The sequence below is a fragment of the Rousettus aegyptiacus genome, unplaced genomic scaffold (genome assembly GCF_014176215.1).
Source record: "Rousettus aegyptiacus isolate mRouAeg1 unplaced genomic scaffold, mRouAeg1.p scaffold_m13_p_4, whole genome shotgun sequence".
In the NCBI taxonomy this organism is placed as follows: Eukaryota; Metazoa; Chordata; class Mammalia; order Chiroptera; family Pteropodidae; genus Rousettus; species Rousettus aegyptiacus.
The window spans coordinates 288,467-303,817 of record NW_023416307.1 but is presented as its reverse complement, the minus strand read 5'-3'; the positions used below and the strand labels follow the sequence as shown (position 1 = coordinate 303,817).

At 65.9% G+C, this 15,351-nt stretch overlaps 1 protein-coding gene across 1 annotated transcript in view; it reads right to left on the bottom strand.

Annotated features, from left to right (window-relative positions):
- The window catches only part of TMPRSS3 (transmembrane serine protease 3), a 32,134-nt gene that overhangs the window by 12,852 nt on the left and 3,931 nt on the right, over nucleotides 1-15,351 (bottom strand). The window contains exons 2-11 of the mRNA XM_036219435.1: nucleotides 14,546-14,656; nucleotides 13,607-13,723; nucleotides 13,148-13,271; nucleotides 10,341-10,466; nucleotides 9,215-9,258; nucleotides 8,433-8,598; nucleotides 7,627-7,796; nucleotides 5,683-5,778; nucleotides 3,998-4,140; nucleotides 3,230-3,386 (exon numbers count right to left, since the gene is read on the bottom strand). Of these exons, the coding sequence (XP_036075328.1) occupies nucleotides 3,230-3,386; nucleotides 3,998-4,140; nucleotides 5,683-5,778; nucleotides 7,627-7,796; nucleotides 8,433-8,598; nucleotides 9,215-9,258; nucleotides 10,341-10,466; nucleotides 13,148-13,271; nucleotides 13,607-13,723; nucleotides 14,546-14,656 (1,254 nt within the window). The remainder of the gene's footprint in view (nucleotides 1-3,229; nucleotides 3,387-3,997; nucleotides 4,141-5,682; nucleotides 5,779-7,626; nucleotides 7,797-8,432; nucleotides 8,599-9,214; nucleotides 9,259-10,340; nucleotides 10,467-13,147; nucleotides 13,272-13,606; nucleotides 13,724-14,545; nucleotides 14,657-15,351) is intronic.

The window sequence follows — 15,351 nt, the reverse complement described above, 5'->3', positions numbered from 1 at the left end:
AGGCTCGTGGTTTCCATTTGCGTGCGCTGTCGGCCCACGTCCGCACGCCGACCGATGGGCGCACCGAGGGCGCGGGCGTCCTTCAGAAGCAGGGGACAATAATACATCGATCGCTACAAAACAGAACAGCAACGACCCCTAAAACCCATCGCTTATCGATCAGGTTCCCACATGCAGAAAGGGGTCTTGGGAGTGGAAGATTTAGGTCTGGTTCCGGTGCCTCGGGGTGAAAAGGCGCAGAGGTGGCCTCTGCGGTGCACCGAGCTCTGCGTCGCGGGCCTGAGCGCCCGTCACTTCGCGCGTGAGCTTCGCCTGTCCTGTCAGGAACGCTGACAGACAGACAGACGCCCACAGAGGAAACCAGGTGGAGGCGGTCCTGTTCTGCCCTGAGTGAAGGCCAGAAAGGCACTTTGAGGTCATTTTCGTCCATCGGCCCGGTGGCTCATGAGAGGTGTGAGAAGCGGGTTGTCCTAGGGGTGGGGGACAGACAGCTCCTCTCCGCTGGCTCCGCCGTGGGTGGGCGCCGGAGAGCCAGGCGCTGGAGGCGTCGCTGGCGTCCGAGTCCGAGCCGTGGACCCCAGCAGTCCGGAAGGACGGGGCGCCTCCACCGTGGCTGGACTCGAGGTGGCGACGCGTCCCCTCGCGCTTCAAGTGTTCAGGTCCCTCTGGAAACGGAAACGCAGGTGTGATCTTTCCGAGCACTCCAAGCCTCCGCCACGAGGGCGGGGGGCGCCCGGCACTTTGCCCCAATTGAAGCGTGGGCGGTCGTGGGGACAGTGGCCGCTGCTGGAGTGGCTGCCAGCTCGGGCAGATTGCAGACAAGCGGGACACAGCTCTCCGCCCTCGAACGCTCTTCCCAACCACCAGCCTCTCCTGGGTCAGTCGCTGACCCCAGACTTTCCCCCAGTTTCCACGTGAACTCTCCAGCCCCCAGCCCTGTGCTCCTGGTCCGAGTCCGTTTCGTTTTAAGCCCCGGTGGCAGAGAAACCACCGAAGCCGCTGCCGGGGCCGGGCCCGCCTCAGTCCCAATGAGAAGCGAGGCGGTTGGTTCCCTCCAAGCAGGCCAGCTCTTGGCAAAGCCCCGGGACGATGCCGGAAAGGAGCAACTGCAGGTGCAGAGCCCCCGGGAGGGACAGCGCTCCGGGGCCTTCCCTGGGGACATCCGAAAAGAGGCCTGCGAAAGGCATGCATCACCACGGCCTGCAGTGGGCCGGGGCAGCTGACGACTGAGACGCTTTCGGGCGCCGAGGTCGCCGCCCGTCGGTCACAGACACGAGGCTCCTCTCCTCTGGGGAGAATGAAAACCCCTTCTAAAGCCACCGGGGAGCCACAAGGCCCACGCCTGCGTTCTCAGATTGTTCTGAAGACCCCCCGTCCCGCACCCCCGTTCACGCCCTGCGTGGAAGGGGCCTGGGGTCTTCCATGGCCACGAACGGCCAGGGCCAGCCCTGTGCACCCTACCGCGGACGTCCGCTGCTCCCGCGTGCGCCGGGCTGGAGTCACTCTCCGCCCGTGGGAGCCCCGGGCCTCCAGTGGGTCCCCTCACCTCTCACACGGGGAGAGTCCTAGGGCCGGCCGCCAGCACGGCCCTGAGGGGAAGGCGCCGAGGCGTCACTGGGCAGCCCCGTGAGCAGGCTCCCGGCGTGACTCCGGAAGCGCGCCCGCCCGCCCCCAGCCCTCCCCGACAGCGCGACGGCCAGGAGTTGGTTCCTCCACGCGCACCTGTTCCCAGCCCGACCTTCCTGTTGAGCGGCTCGGTCACACGGACCCCCGGCCTCCGTGGCCGTGGGCAAATCCGTTCCCCTCCTCCCCTCCCACCCTCCTACTCCATGTGCACACGGCAGCTGCTCACGGGCCATCGGCGGCCACCGCTGCGAGACGCCTGCTCTTTCAAAGTCTATTCCCTGATGCTGGCTCAGAGGTTGATGGCTTTGGGCTGAACTTGGTGCCGAGGAGCTTGGCGCCGGGCTGGCCTGATAAGGGACGCAGTGTGCCTGGGAGGCGCTTCCTGGCGGGCCTGTCTCCCAGCACCGAGCCGCCAGCCGGGCACCGCGGGGGAACTAGGGGCTCCCACAGAGGACACATCGCTGCACGAGAGCAGGCGGGGGCTCAGGCCAGGCTCAGCCCAGGAATCATCACCTAGCTTCTCGGTCAAGCAAAGAGTCCACCAGGAAGCCCTGGACACTCACGCCTGAGGCCTGTCGGGAGTTTGGTGGATCGCAGCAGGAGCCTCTGAAAGGTCTTTGGTCCCACCGGGTGCGGGAGGCAGCGGAGAGGGGAGGGCGGGCAGCGGCTTAGCCGGCTTTTATTTCCGGCTGACGAAAATGGTCAGGAATTCGGTGGAGGGGCTGGTGCCTGGCCCTTGTGGGTTCAGTGTATCTGCACACGCTATGAACGGAGCTCAACGCCACGGATCGGTCACTGTAAAATGGTTCATTTTACGTTATGTAAATGTCACCTCAATTTAAAAATAAAAGCGGCCTTGAAACTGACCCAAGGCGTGATGGGGGGGGGCTCGGAGTCAGAGGTGAGCGCAGCAAGTGTTTGCTGAGTGTCCACGAGGCTCCTGCCCGGCAGGACTCGCCTCCCGCAGGCTCCGCCTGGTCCCAGCGGGGGAGGGGGTGCGGCTGGGGAGCGGGTGTCGCCTCCTGTCCTTCAGATCGGCGCACTGGGAGCCTGGAGCCAGCGGTGGCGCCCTCCCCTTTCCCTGGGTGTCCCATGCGTCCTCCGCGCCCTCTCCCGGGTTCCCCCGTCCACCGCGGTCCTGCCGAGCCAGCGTCACTGACCTGTCTTCCTCCCCCGCCTCACCCCACCCTGACCCGCCCCCCCCCAAGCACAGAGCTGCCCAGGCCCCTCCTGATCAGAGCCTCTCCGTCCCCGGCTCCTGGCAAGGTCCAGACCCCTCAGTGGGCACTGGTCTCCGCTCGGTCACCCTCTACCCCGCGCATGCGCAAGGCCCTCAATGCGTCCGCACCGCCAGGCCGTATCTCCACGGTCCCGCCTCCTTTCCCCGCTTGGCACGTGTGCCCCGCCCGCCCCACCCCCCAGGGCCGCACCCGCACGGGGCCTCGCACGTGGGGTTAGTCCGCTCACGCCCGACAGACACCCAGGGGCCTCAAGGTCGCTGCCTGCGGAATGGGTAGCCGTCGGCCGCCCCCTGGCTCTGGACGGCAGGCCTGGGCGGCCGGAGGGGGACCGCGCGCGCGGCGTGAGTGCGCGGGCGCCGCACCCACCTCCATCTGCTCGTGAATCCAGTCCAGGAAGGCGGTGACGCGCGTGTAGACCCCCGGCTTGTTCACGTCCGCGCAGCCGATGCCGAAGCTCGTGGCTCCCACCAACTTCCACACCCGCCTCTCCTGACACACCAGGGGTCCCCCGCTGTCTCCCTAGGTGGCCAGGAAAGAGACTAAGGGCGCGCGCTGTCCCTTGTCCTAGTGCGGGGCTCACAAAACGGGGCGTGAGGATGGCTCTGGCTCGCCCGCAGCCCTTGGGGGACTGACTGGGCCTTCCTGACTGCGGGGTCCTTCCCCCCCCCCCCACCACGCACAGGTCTCCCTGCCAGGGTCCAGATACCGTGAACCCACAAGGTCGAGGCACCGCATGCAGCCCAGCGAGTGCTCTCGGGGGAGGGTCTGCCCAGCAGGGGCGCTTCCGCTGACCCGCGGACCAGACCGTTTGGAGTGTGGCCCACTGTGGCTTTGGAGCCCCACGGTTGCTAGGCCCCACCTGCCTTCTGCGCTTTGCCCCCTGCAGACTCAGGGCCTGGACTGGCGCTGACGGTGCTGCAGGCCCCTCCCTCCGGGCACCCAGGCAGGGTGGGGGCGCCTGCCAGGAAAGGGGGTGCTATCTTGAGCAAACTTCCCCACGCCCTGTAAATTTGCTTTTCAGCCCGTCACAGGGAAGTGCTGGGGGCGGCCGATCCCACGGGCCGGGGCACCATGCCAGGGCCGCGCCTGGCCCGCGGCGGCGGCCCCCGGAGGTGGGCGCGGGCCCCTACCTGGCAGCTGTCCACGCCGCCTTTCAGGTAGCCGGCGCAGAGCATGGAGGGGGAGATGATGCCGCCGTACACGTCCCTGTGGTTGCAGAGCTTGTTCGAGATCAAGGGCACGGCTGCGTGGTTGAGGACCGGGGAGGCGTCACCTGCGTCGGAGTGGGGGAGGGAGGGACGTGCAGTGAGGGGGAGCCCTGCTCAGAATGCAGAGGGCACACATCCGGCGGAAGTGGCCACGCCCACGGGGGCGGCCTGGGGTCCGCGTGGAGCACCAGGCAGCCCTGGGACTGGCCCCGATGACAGGCCAGGCCGACCAGGCCCTGCTGCTTCAGGCCGGGGCCGCCCACTTCCCTAAGGGGACCAGCTGGGAGGGAGGTGGGGAGGACAGTCACCCCCACGGACTTCCCCAGGGCCCGTCCTAGGCCAAGCGCCTGATCGACACCAGCCCGTTTGGCTCCCAGAGGAACCAGGTCGCAGGACCAAAGCCAAGGCTCATGAAGGCCACGCACAGTTTCCTGGTGGCACTTCCATCGGGGGACCTATGACTGTGTCACTTTACACAGCACAGAGATTTGCAAATGCGACAAGATGCTAAGATGGGGGCGTGATCCGGGTTATGAGTGGACCCCAAACGTAATCACAGGGGTCCGAGAGGACGACGTGGTGACGGGGGCCGAGGCCAGAGGGCAGAGCGGCTGCAGGTGCTGGGTCGCTGGCCGTGAAGACGGAGGAGGGGCCACATGCCCGAGTGTGGCGCCGCGAGACGCCGGGCAAGGCAGGGGACAGACCTCCCCGGCGCCTCCAGACGGAACCGCGCCTTCGGCATCTCGACTGCGGCCCGCTGAGACTGGCCCGGGGTTTCGGGGCTCCATACGGGGAGGAGAGGCCTCCGTGCTGTTTTAGCTCCTAAGTCTGGGGTTCACGTGACAGGAAGGGGACACATCAGCCAAGGGCCAGCCTCGCTGCCGGCCCGACGTGACCGGCACCCTCTGACTTGGCCTGCTGGTGGCGGGGGCTCGTGTCCTGTAGGCCTGACGCAGGCGCCCCGCCCGCCTTCCTCCTGCGCATGCCCCGGTGGCGAGGGGGCGTGGAGCCGGCAGTCCTCGAACCGTGCGTTCTGCACACGCGTCCGCCAGCCCTGCAGTGCGCGCCACCTGGCAGTGAGCTCGGGCCGAGCCTCTGCCTGTCCCTACTCGCCGCCCAAGGACCCGTGAAGACCCCGAAGCAGCCCCTCTCCGGGCCTTCCCAAGTTCACCACAACAGCAAGGATCCCGACGTGGGCGGGGACGTGGGCGGGGAGCGTTGCGCACCCCAGACCTCCCTCCACCTGATCCCGTGCGCCTGATTTAGGGGTCTGCGCCCCCTTCCCCACGTCTATTTGCTCCTAACACAGGACACAGAAATAATGCCCTCCTCAGGGGCTGCTGCGGGGAGCAGACTGTGTCCTGTGGAGACCCTCGGCTCAGCGTCGGATACGCGGAGACGCAGAGCTCGGAGCATGATGAGAAAGCGTCCAGCGGGCGCGGAGGGCGGAGCCGGCCACGCGGTTGAGACCCTGCACCCGGGAGGAAAGACCTATGGATCTGGGTGAGCCCCCAAGTGCCTCCGACGTTCAGGACGTGGCGGATCCAGCTGATAAGTCTCAAGGAAAAGGCTCCCCGCACGCAGAATCCTGACTTAGGGCCACTGACCTCCTTCCTCGGTGGCCCCCCATCCTGACGTCCAGCACACTTTCCCATCAGGAAAGTTCTCTTCAGAGTTGGGCAGGCAAACTGGTTGAATCATCTCTGTTTAAGGGGAAACAAAAAACCGTCAACTTCAACTGCAGCGAGGGAACTAGAAACGCTCTCGCAGCGCTCACCTCTCTGAGGGTGGCAGGTGGGCTCCCAAGGAAAGGCTTGGCCGTCTGAAAGCCGTGAGCTCCGAGCGGGAGCCCTCCCCACCCCTCCCAGAGCCCTAACACCTTAAAGCTACTCCAGGCCAGCAACGTTAGGGGGTCTAGGCCAGGGGTCAGCCTGTCTTCTGTGCAGAGCCTAACGGTAGATGTTTTTGGCTTGGCAGGCCATGTGGTCTTCACTGCATCCGCTCAACTCTGCCGCAGTAGCAGGAAGGCGGGCCACAGGCAACAGCAAGCACGTGGTCTGGCTGTGTTCCAATAAAACTTTATTTACAAAAACAGGCAAAGACTCAGATTTGGCCTGTGGGCTATAGTTTGCCCGCTCCTGGTCCAGACTGTGGGCCCATTGCTTTACAGAATGTCACTCCACGAACATTCCTGTCCCTCTGGCACACCCAGAGGCCGCCGTGCAGCCTGTCCACGTGGGCCGTGTCACACAAGCCCTTCCCCGAAGTCAGCGTAACGGCCTTCAGGGGACCTTCACGTGAATGCGTTCTGAGGTATGCTAAGCTTTGCCGGGCATGACAATAACGGAAAGGTAGAGAAGGATGAAGGGGAGGGTTTACGTTCATTTTTATCAAAGTGCGAGGGTCGGCACTGCGTTTTGTGTAGTCAAGCATCGTTAATAATCGTCAACAAACGAACACCACCGTTACGATCTCGCTTTGTTTCTCCAGAAATATTCGTTACGGAGCATTGCGCGCGCCCCGTGCCCTGTGGCAAACGCAGTGACGACCCCCAGGCCAGGCCAGGCCAGGCCTGCTGGTCTCGTGCTGGGCTCCGGCCCCACGACGTGGGCGCTGCGTGCCGCGCTCTGCCTGCTCCCCGAGCCGCCCGCGACCCCGGGACGGAGCAGGGGCTGTGGTTTATTCGGGACTAGGCTCGGAATGCCTTGTTCGTATCCGCGAAAAGTGTGAACGTTCTCTCCGCGGTGGCTTTTTTGGCATTTCTGTGACCTCCAGAGGTCAGGTCTTGACACTTCCTTTTGTGGAACAGAGATTGCTGATCTCAGCAGCCGTTTGGGGGAGAATGTTTCTGAGTACTTCGGGGAGGTGACAGACAGTGCCCTGCATCTGCCCGCTCACAGAGAAATGGCCACAGGGAGGACCCCGCCACGACCCGCTGGCCGGCCTGGGGGGCTCGCTTTCTTGGCCAAAACTGAGATGCCGGGGCTGGTGGGGGACCGCACCACAGCCAACACCAGACGGAGAAAGCCTTTTCGTCCCCGCAGGCCAGAAACGCCCCTCCACCGCCTGGAGGCGCCAGGCGGCCTGGCTCGGGAGAGCCCCTTTCGTCTCCAGGTGGCACCAGCAGGAGAAAGTGGCACCGAGGGGAGCCCAGTGGCACCAGACAAACCGCGTTGACCCAAGTAGGACCAAAAGGCTCTGAGGTAAAATTAGCATCGGACCCACGGCCCACAGAGCCAGGCCGGGACCTGCCCGGCGAACCCGAGCGGGGCGACCGCCTGCGAAACTCGAGGGCGGGCGTAGGACCCCGCGTCTCCCTGCAGAGCGGCCCGAATGTCCAAATACGACTGAAAACTTCTCGTCTGACCGAGAACCAGGAAAATCACCACTACGCTGGGAAGAGAACCGACTGGTGCCCCCTGAGAAGGGCCTCGGGCGCTGGCACCGTCTGGCGGGGACCGTGACGCGGCCAGCACGAGACGCTGCAACGAGCGCTACGGACGCCCCTGAAACGGGCGACGGCGACGGGGCGGCCGGGGCGGCGGACGCACCGTTGAAGGACAGCGGCCCGGCCAGCTTCATGAGCGCGATGTCGTTGCCCAGCCTCTTTGGCTTGTACTTGCTGTGGTAGAGGATTTTCTCCACCAGGTGGGAGGGGGCCGGACTGTCCAGCAGGGAGACGAGGCCCACCTGGACGGTCCACGACTTGGGGAGGTACAGGCTGCGGTGAGAAGGCCGAGGGGTGAAGCGAGGGGACCCGACCACTTCACCCCGCGACCCCGCGAGTCCCAGCCCCCGCCCCAGCCCCAGGGAGCCGGCGGCCCTCCCACGCCCTGTGCTCCGATCGCCCTCAGCCCCCATGCCCTGCGCCTCTGGGGACGTCGTGGCGTCGGAGATCTGAGCTCCACTTTGCTGACCGCGAGGGGACCCTCGGGACCCATGGTCCATCGAACGGCCGCCAGAACAGAGGGAGGTAAAGCCAGCAGAGCTGGGGCTATTTTCCGTGGTCCAGTTCTCTGCTAACCTCCCTCGAGAGAGCCCGCTCTGGGGAGACTCGCTGTCCCCAGCAATGACGAGGCCCCTGTAGGGAGGCCCGAGGCCCTCACACTGGTGGTTCCCTCCTGCCCGAGCACATCCTCCCTCCTCCACCTTTCCTGTAAGAGCTGCAGGTCCCAGGTGTACCAGCTGACAGCAATGGGCCCACGGCAAGGCAGGAGTTCCCCTGCCCGTGGACGTCACCCATAGCGATCTGGCTGGTTTGCCCGCTTTCTGGGCCCGCCGCTGACCACCCAAACCCGTCCCATCTCGGCACGGCCTAGGCTGCACGCGTCCGCGGAAGGTAGCCGCCCGTACTCACTCGTACACGCAGTGGGCAGCGGTGACGACCCACAGGGGCGTGATGACGGAGCCGCCGCACAGGTGGTAGCCCTGGAACTGGAGGCTGGCCTGCCACGGCCACTGGGCCAGCGAGGACATGTTCCCGCCCACGATGCGTGTGCTGTAGCCCGTCCTCAGGCCGCAGGCTGCCGGGGGAGAACAGCCGCTGGGCGCCGAGCCCGCCCACCTCTCCTCTCCCCAATGGAGCTCACAGCCAGGGGAGAGGGACGGGGCAGGTCCCCGAGGCGTGGGACGGCAGGAGCGTTGTGGGGCGTACTGGGAAGAATCTATCAGAGCAAAGACCCCGATGCTGGCAGCAGCCGCTCTGAAATGCCCACACCCCACGCAGGAGCAGGGGAGCCCTCCGCAGGCCCCCCTCACCTGCGCAGGTGCTGGCGTGCGTGCACCTGCCTGGCTTCTGCAGCGGGAACCTCCCCCCACTGCCGCCAGGGGCACCTGCCAGGGGCACTGTGAAGCCTGGGCCCGCTTTCCCAGCGAGGGGGCAGAGGGGGAGGAAGTCAGGCCCCTGGAGCCACCTCGGCGTGACAGGACCTCACGTGCCGTGGTCCTGTCCGCCGCTCTGCTGAGAAGTCAGTCTGGGCTGCCACCCCACCTGGCAGGCGAGGCAGGGCTGACCTGCTCCTGCTCCGCTCCGCCAGGTGGGGTCCCCAGGGGGAGGGACCCCTGGCGGCTGGAGGTGGGAGGGGCAGCAGTGTGTGAGGGCGCTCTGGCTGTTTCTCCCCGAACTCCCAAAACTCTTACCTGTGCACTTCAAGGTGACCACACGACCCGAGGTGCACTCCTCCCTGAGGTGGAGAGAGGGCGGGCTTAGTGAATGCCCGAGGCCCACGAAAGGGGCACTTCTAAACACCGCATCGCATCGTGTGGTAAGAGAAGAATAAACTCTCCGCCCCCTCTTAAATACAGATTACGACTTTAGTCTGTGTCACAAAGCCACAAGCCCGGAGTCACCGCAGCTGGAGAAGCAGCTGACGATGGCGAATCACGGCCCGCGTGACGGGCCGATGCGGAGTGCTGAGCTCCGTGTAGCCCCTGAGAAGAGATTTGCCACAAGCTGCGCTGCGGAAACACGTGCTGGTGTCTGTGTGTCACTGTCCTTCGCCGGCCCCTGGGGGACACGGAGTGCCCGTCCGACGGACGGCAGGCTCTGCCAGCTCGATGTCCTTGCAGCCTGGGACACACGCACCTGGGAGAGGACCCCTCCCGGAGCAGAGACAGGACACGCACCTCCCCTCCCCCGCGCGAGCGGGAGCCGGGCCCCGCCTTCCTCGGGATCCTCCCCTCCGCGAGGTTTCCTGCCGTGGGAGCCCCAGGCGAGCAGTGAAGCGAGCTGTCCCTGTGGACTGCACCGGGTCGGGGGTGGCCGTCAGCAGCAGGGCGGACGGGCTGACCAGCTGCTCCTCCCCAGCGCAGAGAACGGGCGTGCGGGCGGGGAACACGCTCAGAACTCAACACCCGCCCGCATCTCCCCTCCCCAGGCAGGTGACCCCTCTGCGCCCCGGGGACCCGACTGGCCCATAAGGACGCCGCGTCGCCCCTTCCTCATGAGCCGCTGGGGAAAGCAGGGCACGCAGTGGTGCGCATCGAAGGCCTCGCGAACACGGAAGCGCGCGCTCCCCTCTCGATTCCTCCCTCCGACTTCGTTCCTGCCCCCCCTTCTCTGCCAGCCGCTTGCTGGTTTGAGGCTCGGGTCCCGCAGCCAGCCGGCGTTCCCCCCCCCCCCATCTAACCGGGGCAGCCAGGTGCCACCGGGCACCTGGAGGAAACACACTCGTGCCTCTGTGTCTCGGGGAAGCTGCACCCAGCTCTACAGACGCAGCAGGTGACAGACAGCTTGAGCCAGACAGCGGCCCCACCTGGCACTTACCTCACGTACACCGAGTGCTGCAGAGCGGTCACTTTGTCGTCCGGCAAGAGGTGATTGATGGAAACGAAGGCCTCTCGGAACTGCTCCTCGAGCCAGTCCACTCTGAGGGCGTCCGAGCCGACGTAACTGCAAGCACACGGCACCGCAGACGCGGCGTGGGGTGGACCGCATGCCGAGCCGAACCCCGGGCGTGGGGCGGGCCGCACGCTGAGCCGCGGGTGACATCGGGGGCGTCACTGCGCCCCCAAACCGTCAGTGTGCCTGAGTCGCAGCACGCAGGTATCATACCGGGGGGATGTCACTGTGCCCCCCTAAACCGCCAATGGTTCCCTCTCTCTAATTCGTCAAGGCGCCTCCGACCTGGCAGAGTCAGGGACAGTGGCCCCTTCTGCCCCGCTCCCCCCCCAGGGCCCCATCCTCGCAGCACAGGCTCCGGGCACCAGGTGGCAGGGTCACTTCCTGGTGGGGTTGGGTGGCCCCCTGACACATTCCTCCGCTGGGCCTGAAGCAAACCCGGGGGGGCGGGGCACAGAACGCAGAACCAGGCGGTGCTGCGGGCGGGCGCCAAAACCAGCGCGAGCAGCCCCGGAATGACAGGCGGGGGGGGGGGGGGGGCGACTCTCCTGCCTGCCAGGAGCCGGCGTGGGTTCCCGTTGGGGAGAGACGAACACATGGAAGGAAGAAAATCGGGGGACACCCAGAGCAAGCCAGCGCTTAAAGCGTCAGGAGACAGGTCTGGAGAAATGGCAGAGAAGGCACAAGGTGAGAAAAGCCCAGCGTTTGAGGAGGCCGGGGTGGGGGGCGGTGGCCAACGCTCACGTCCCCCTCCCCTCGCGGGGCCGACGGCACGGGCGCGTGAGGCAGCTGGCCTGGTTCACACGCGGGGACGCCGGCCCAGCCGCGTGAAAGGCCAAGTTCAGTCGAGTCTGAGCTCGGAGGAAAAGTAATGAGGCCACAGCAGCGACCCGCCCGGCACTGCTCGTCCCCCCTGGGGCGGGCACGCGTGAGAGAGCCGCTCGCTCCCGGGAAGGAGCCCTCGACGCGGGTGGGCCGGGCCGCACGCGGGGCGGGCAACGCCGGACTCCCCGACTGCTGCGGCCGGAACCCCACAGGTCGCCGAAGCCCCCAGGTGAGGTGACCACCACGGGCACAGACCCTGACGGGCGCTGCCGTGCCCAGGTCGCTTCCGCATGCCCGAGGCCTCTCGAGCCTCGTGCGGACCCTCAAAAGCGGGCGCTGTTATCGCCCTTGACTTCCGGGGCACGAGCCGCTACGCGCGCGCTGAGACTGGAACCGGGCGGCCCGCCGGACGGCCTGTCCTTCCTTAGTCCCGGGTGTCTGACGCGGGAGACACGGAGCGGGGGAGGACTTTACAGAAAGAGCAGGAAGAATAAACAAACGAACAAATATAGAAGCGAATCCTAGAACCGAAGCCGCACACGGGAGGAAAGCAAAGCCCCGGGGGGCGGGGGGCGGACGCCCCAGAGGAGCTGGCTCAGTGGCCCGCCAGAGGCCTGCACAGTGACGGAGTCCTTCTGCAGGACCGAGGGGCCTGGGGCCTGGGGGCGGGGCCGGGGCTCCAGTGGTAGAGCGGAGGGCGGGGCAGGGTGGGGTGGGGGGTGGGGTGGGGGCGCTGCCCAGTGAGTCCGAGGAAGGGCCTGGGGGGCGTAAGTCCTGATGGGAGCTTTCAGTGTGCGTGTGCGTGCATGTGCACATGTGTGAAATGCAATGTGTGTGCATATGTAACATGTGGAGTGTGTGTCTACGTGTGTGGTGTGTAGTATGTACCATGTGTGCATGTGTGTGCGTGGTATGTATTGTGTGTGTGCTGTGATATGTACTGTGTGTGTGTGGTGTGTGCTATGTGTGTGCATGGCGTGCATATGGTGTGTGTGTGTGCATGTGTGTGTGTGTGTGTGGCGTGTGAACTGCTGAGCGGGAATCGTGGCTGATTCCAGAACCCCTGGGGAGCAGGGGGGGGGTGCGGGGACGCAGGCTGGCCGGCCCGTGAGGCCTCGCTGGCCTCGGAGACGGGCGCGAAGAATAACAGCATCCAATCTGCGGGCTCAGAGCAGGGGGGCTTGAACGGCCTGACCCGCTTCCTGAGGTACAGGCGGGTGCGTGGCCACGTCCACCTGTCACCACGCTCGTGCCCCGCGAGGCACGTGGAACTCGGAAGCCTTCCTGCTTTGAACCCAGGAACATGAGCAGAGAGGGAGGGGTGACACTGCGGCCTCTCGGGGAAGATGGCAGGTGTCGGGGACCAGAGGACGGGGAGGGGAGCAGAGGGCGCAGAGCCAGGGCGGAGACGTGTCACCCGCTGCAAGAGGTCACACGGCCAGCGGCACACGAGGTCACTCGGCCAGCGGCACACGAGGTCACTCAGCCAGCGGCACACGAGGTCACACAGCCAGCGGCAGGCGCTGACCCCGCCACTGTACTGTCTTCCACACGCTGCGGGACAATTGCTGAATAACTGCATTTTCACGGAACTGCTGACTTCTCACACCGGGTTCTCCGGGCCCTTGGGGAGCGTGACCAGCAGGGTGGGGCTGTGGCCTGGGGAACTTGGGGTTCGTTCGGCTCAGAAGCTGTTTACTGCGTGTTTGCATGTGGGTGCGCCCGGGGACACGCCAAACATGCCACTTCCCGCGTGCCGCGGGGCGGTGGCTTCACGTGCGGGGCCCGGTGCGCGCACCGCGACGCGAGGTGCCGCGTGGCCGCGGGCGGGGCGCATGCGTGCGTCTCGCCCACACGCGTCTCGCCCGCACGCGCCCCGCCCACCACGGGAAGTCCCTTTCCGTTACCTTGGAAACCCCAGCTGGGCACAGGCGACGCTGGCGTGGTGGTCCTTCCAGTCGTCGGCGCACATGGTCCTCCAGGCCGCATCTGTGAACACCTGCAGCACGCCGCGCTGACCGCTCACGCGCACTGGGGGCCCGGGCACCGCGTCCGTCAGCGCCGGCGGCCGCAGACGCCCCTGCAGCCGGCGCGGACCCCTCCCCGGCCCGTCCGGGCTGCTCCTGGGCCGCGGCGCCCCCACGCCAGGGGCCCGTCACTGTCTGGGCCCCGAGCTCACTCGGGGGCGCCCTTCTCCCTCACGGGGTCTCCCCAAGTGAGTCCAAGCTTCACGGGGCACCCCTCCCTCATGCCCGCCCAGGGGCTCCAGAGGCAAGGCCAGCCGGACCCCAGGGGAGGCCCTGACGGGCCCGCGGCATCCGCGGGCGGGAAGGGCCGGCGCCCGGGCTGGCTGCTCCGCGTCTTACCGCATCGGAACTCGTCCTCCCCGTCCTTGCAGTGGGAGACCCCATCGCACCGGGCCGTGAGGTCGATGCACTTGAAGGAGGACCGGCAGCGGTACTTCCCCGAGCAGTCGAAGTGGACTGAGGGCCCGAGGGGACGGGTGTTGGCGGAGGCCCCGCCCGGGCAGCGCCCGCCGCTGGCCACCTGCCCCGGGGCCCTGGCCGAGCCTGTGCTGAAACGCGACTCTGTCTCCCAGCCCAGTTTCTGTCCCAAATTCCAGGGGGTGGGGCTGCTGCACCCCACTTGGCCCCACTAAGTGGCCTTGAGCCGTGACCAAGATGAATTTAGAGGCTGGAGGGCTCAAGGTCAAGAGAGAGAGAGTGACTGTGGCGGACTGGCCTAGCCGGCCCAGCCGGCGGGGCGAGGTGGCCTGGCTGAGGGCTCTCTCCCCGACCCCTCCCGCCCTGTGGTCTCCCACTCTGGGCGACCAGCGAAGGCTCTGTGGACCACACGGCCGAGCCGGTGGGGACTTAAACGGGCCTGTGGTCGGTCGTTTGAAAGAGAAAAGAGAAACTGTTCCGTATCAGAGACCATCCACACGACTCACTTTCTCAAAAGCCACATGCACCATCTTTGAAAGGAGAGGAGGGGCTTGGCCTTGCATGAATGGCCCCCTTGTCTCGGCCGCCCAGCCTGCTCCCCGCTCCTGCCCTCGGGCTTCTATTTCATCACCTGCCTTTGGAGACTTCTCACTGGGCAGCGTGCGTGGTGACAAAGCCCCGAGCCTGGCCAACGGCCCCTTCTGGGTCCCTGGCTGGCTTGACATCCATGCAGGTAAATGAAATTCAAAGTCGGCAGACTCAAAAGATCCTCACGTCCGGGACAGTCAAGGCTGGGGGCTCATGAAAGTTTAAGAGCCCGAGAGGCAGCCGAGAGCCTACTAAATAATGAATCGTACTCACCGCCCAGACCAATGGCCAGAGCCAAGATCAGTGCGATGACCCCGATGACGATGACTGGGAAGAACTTCAGCGGCAGCAGCGACAGGATCTGGGCAGCCACCGCGTCCGCATCTGAAACGGAAAGGCACGGGGGAGAGCAAAAGACCGCGGCGTGCAAACTTCGCCAAAGAGGGACTGAAGGTTCGGCTGCTCGTTGCCCCTTCCCTCAGTTCAGCCCAAAGAAAAGCGTCTTAAAGAAAGGGCGCCGGCCAGGGGCGCATTCTCCGGAAGCTCAGCCCACCCTCTCTGATGCTGGCCCGTGTCTGTCCATCCTGAGTTAGGGGATCATGGTGTTGTGGGTCGAATTGCACCCCTAAAAAAGACGTGTCGACGTTCTCACCACTAGACCCTCACTCAGGCTGCCGTCTGATTTAGAAATAGCGTGTTTGCTGAGGTGACGGATTTCCGGGGTCGGCCCTCATGTGACTGGTCCTCACGCAGAGGGGAAATGTGGACACAGAGACAGACACACAGCGAAAGAAGGCGACATGGAGAGACACAGGGAGAGGCCAGGCGACGATGACGGCAGAGACCGGGTGACACGTCTACTGGCCGAGGAGGAACGCCAGAGCTCGCCGGCAAACCACCGGGAGCCAGGGAGAGCCGTGGATGGGTCCCCTGCAGCTTTCAGAGGGCGCGGGGCCCTGCCCACACCCTGATTTCGGACTTCTGGCCTCCGGAAGGGTGACCGCTGTTGTTTTAAGCTGCCTGGTTGTGGCACTTCGTTTCCGTGGGCCTAGGGAGCTAACAGAGAGGAAGTAGAACGC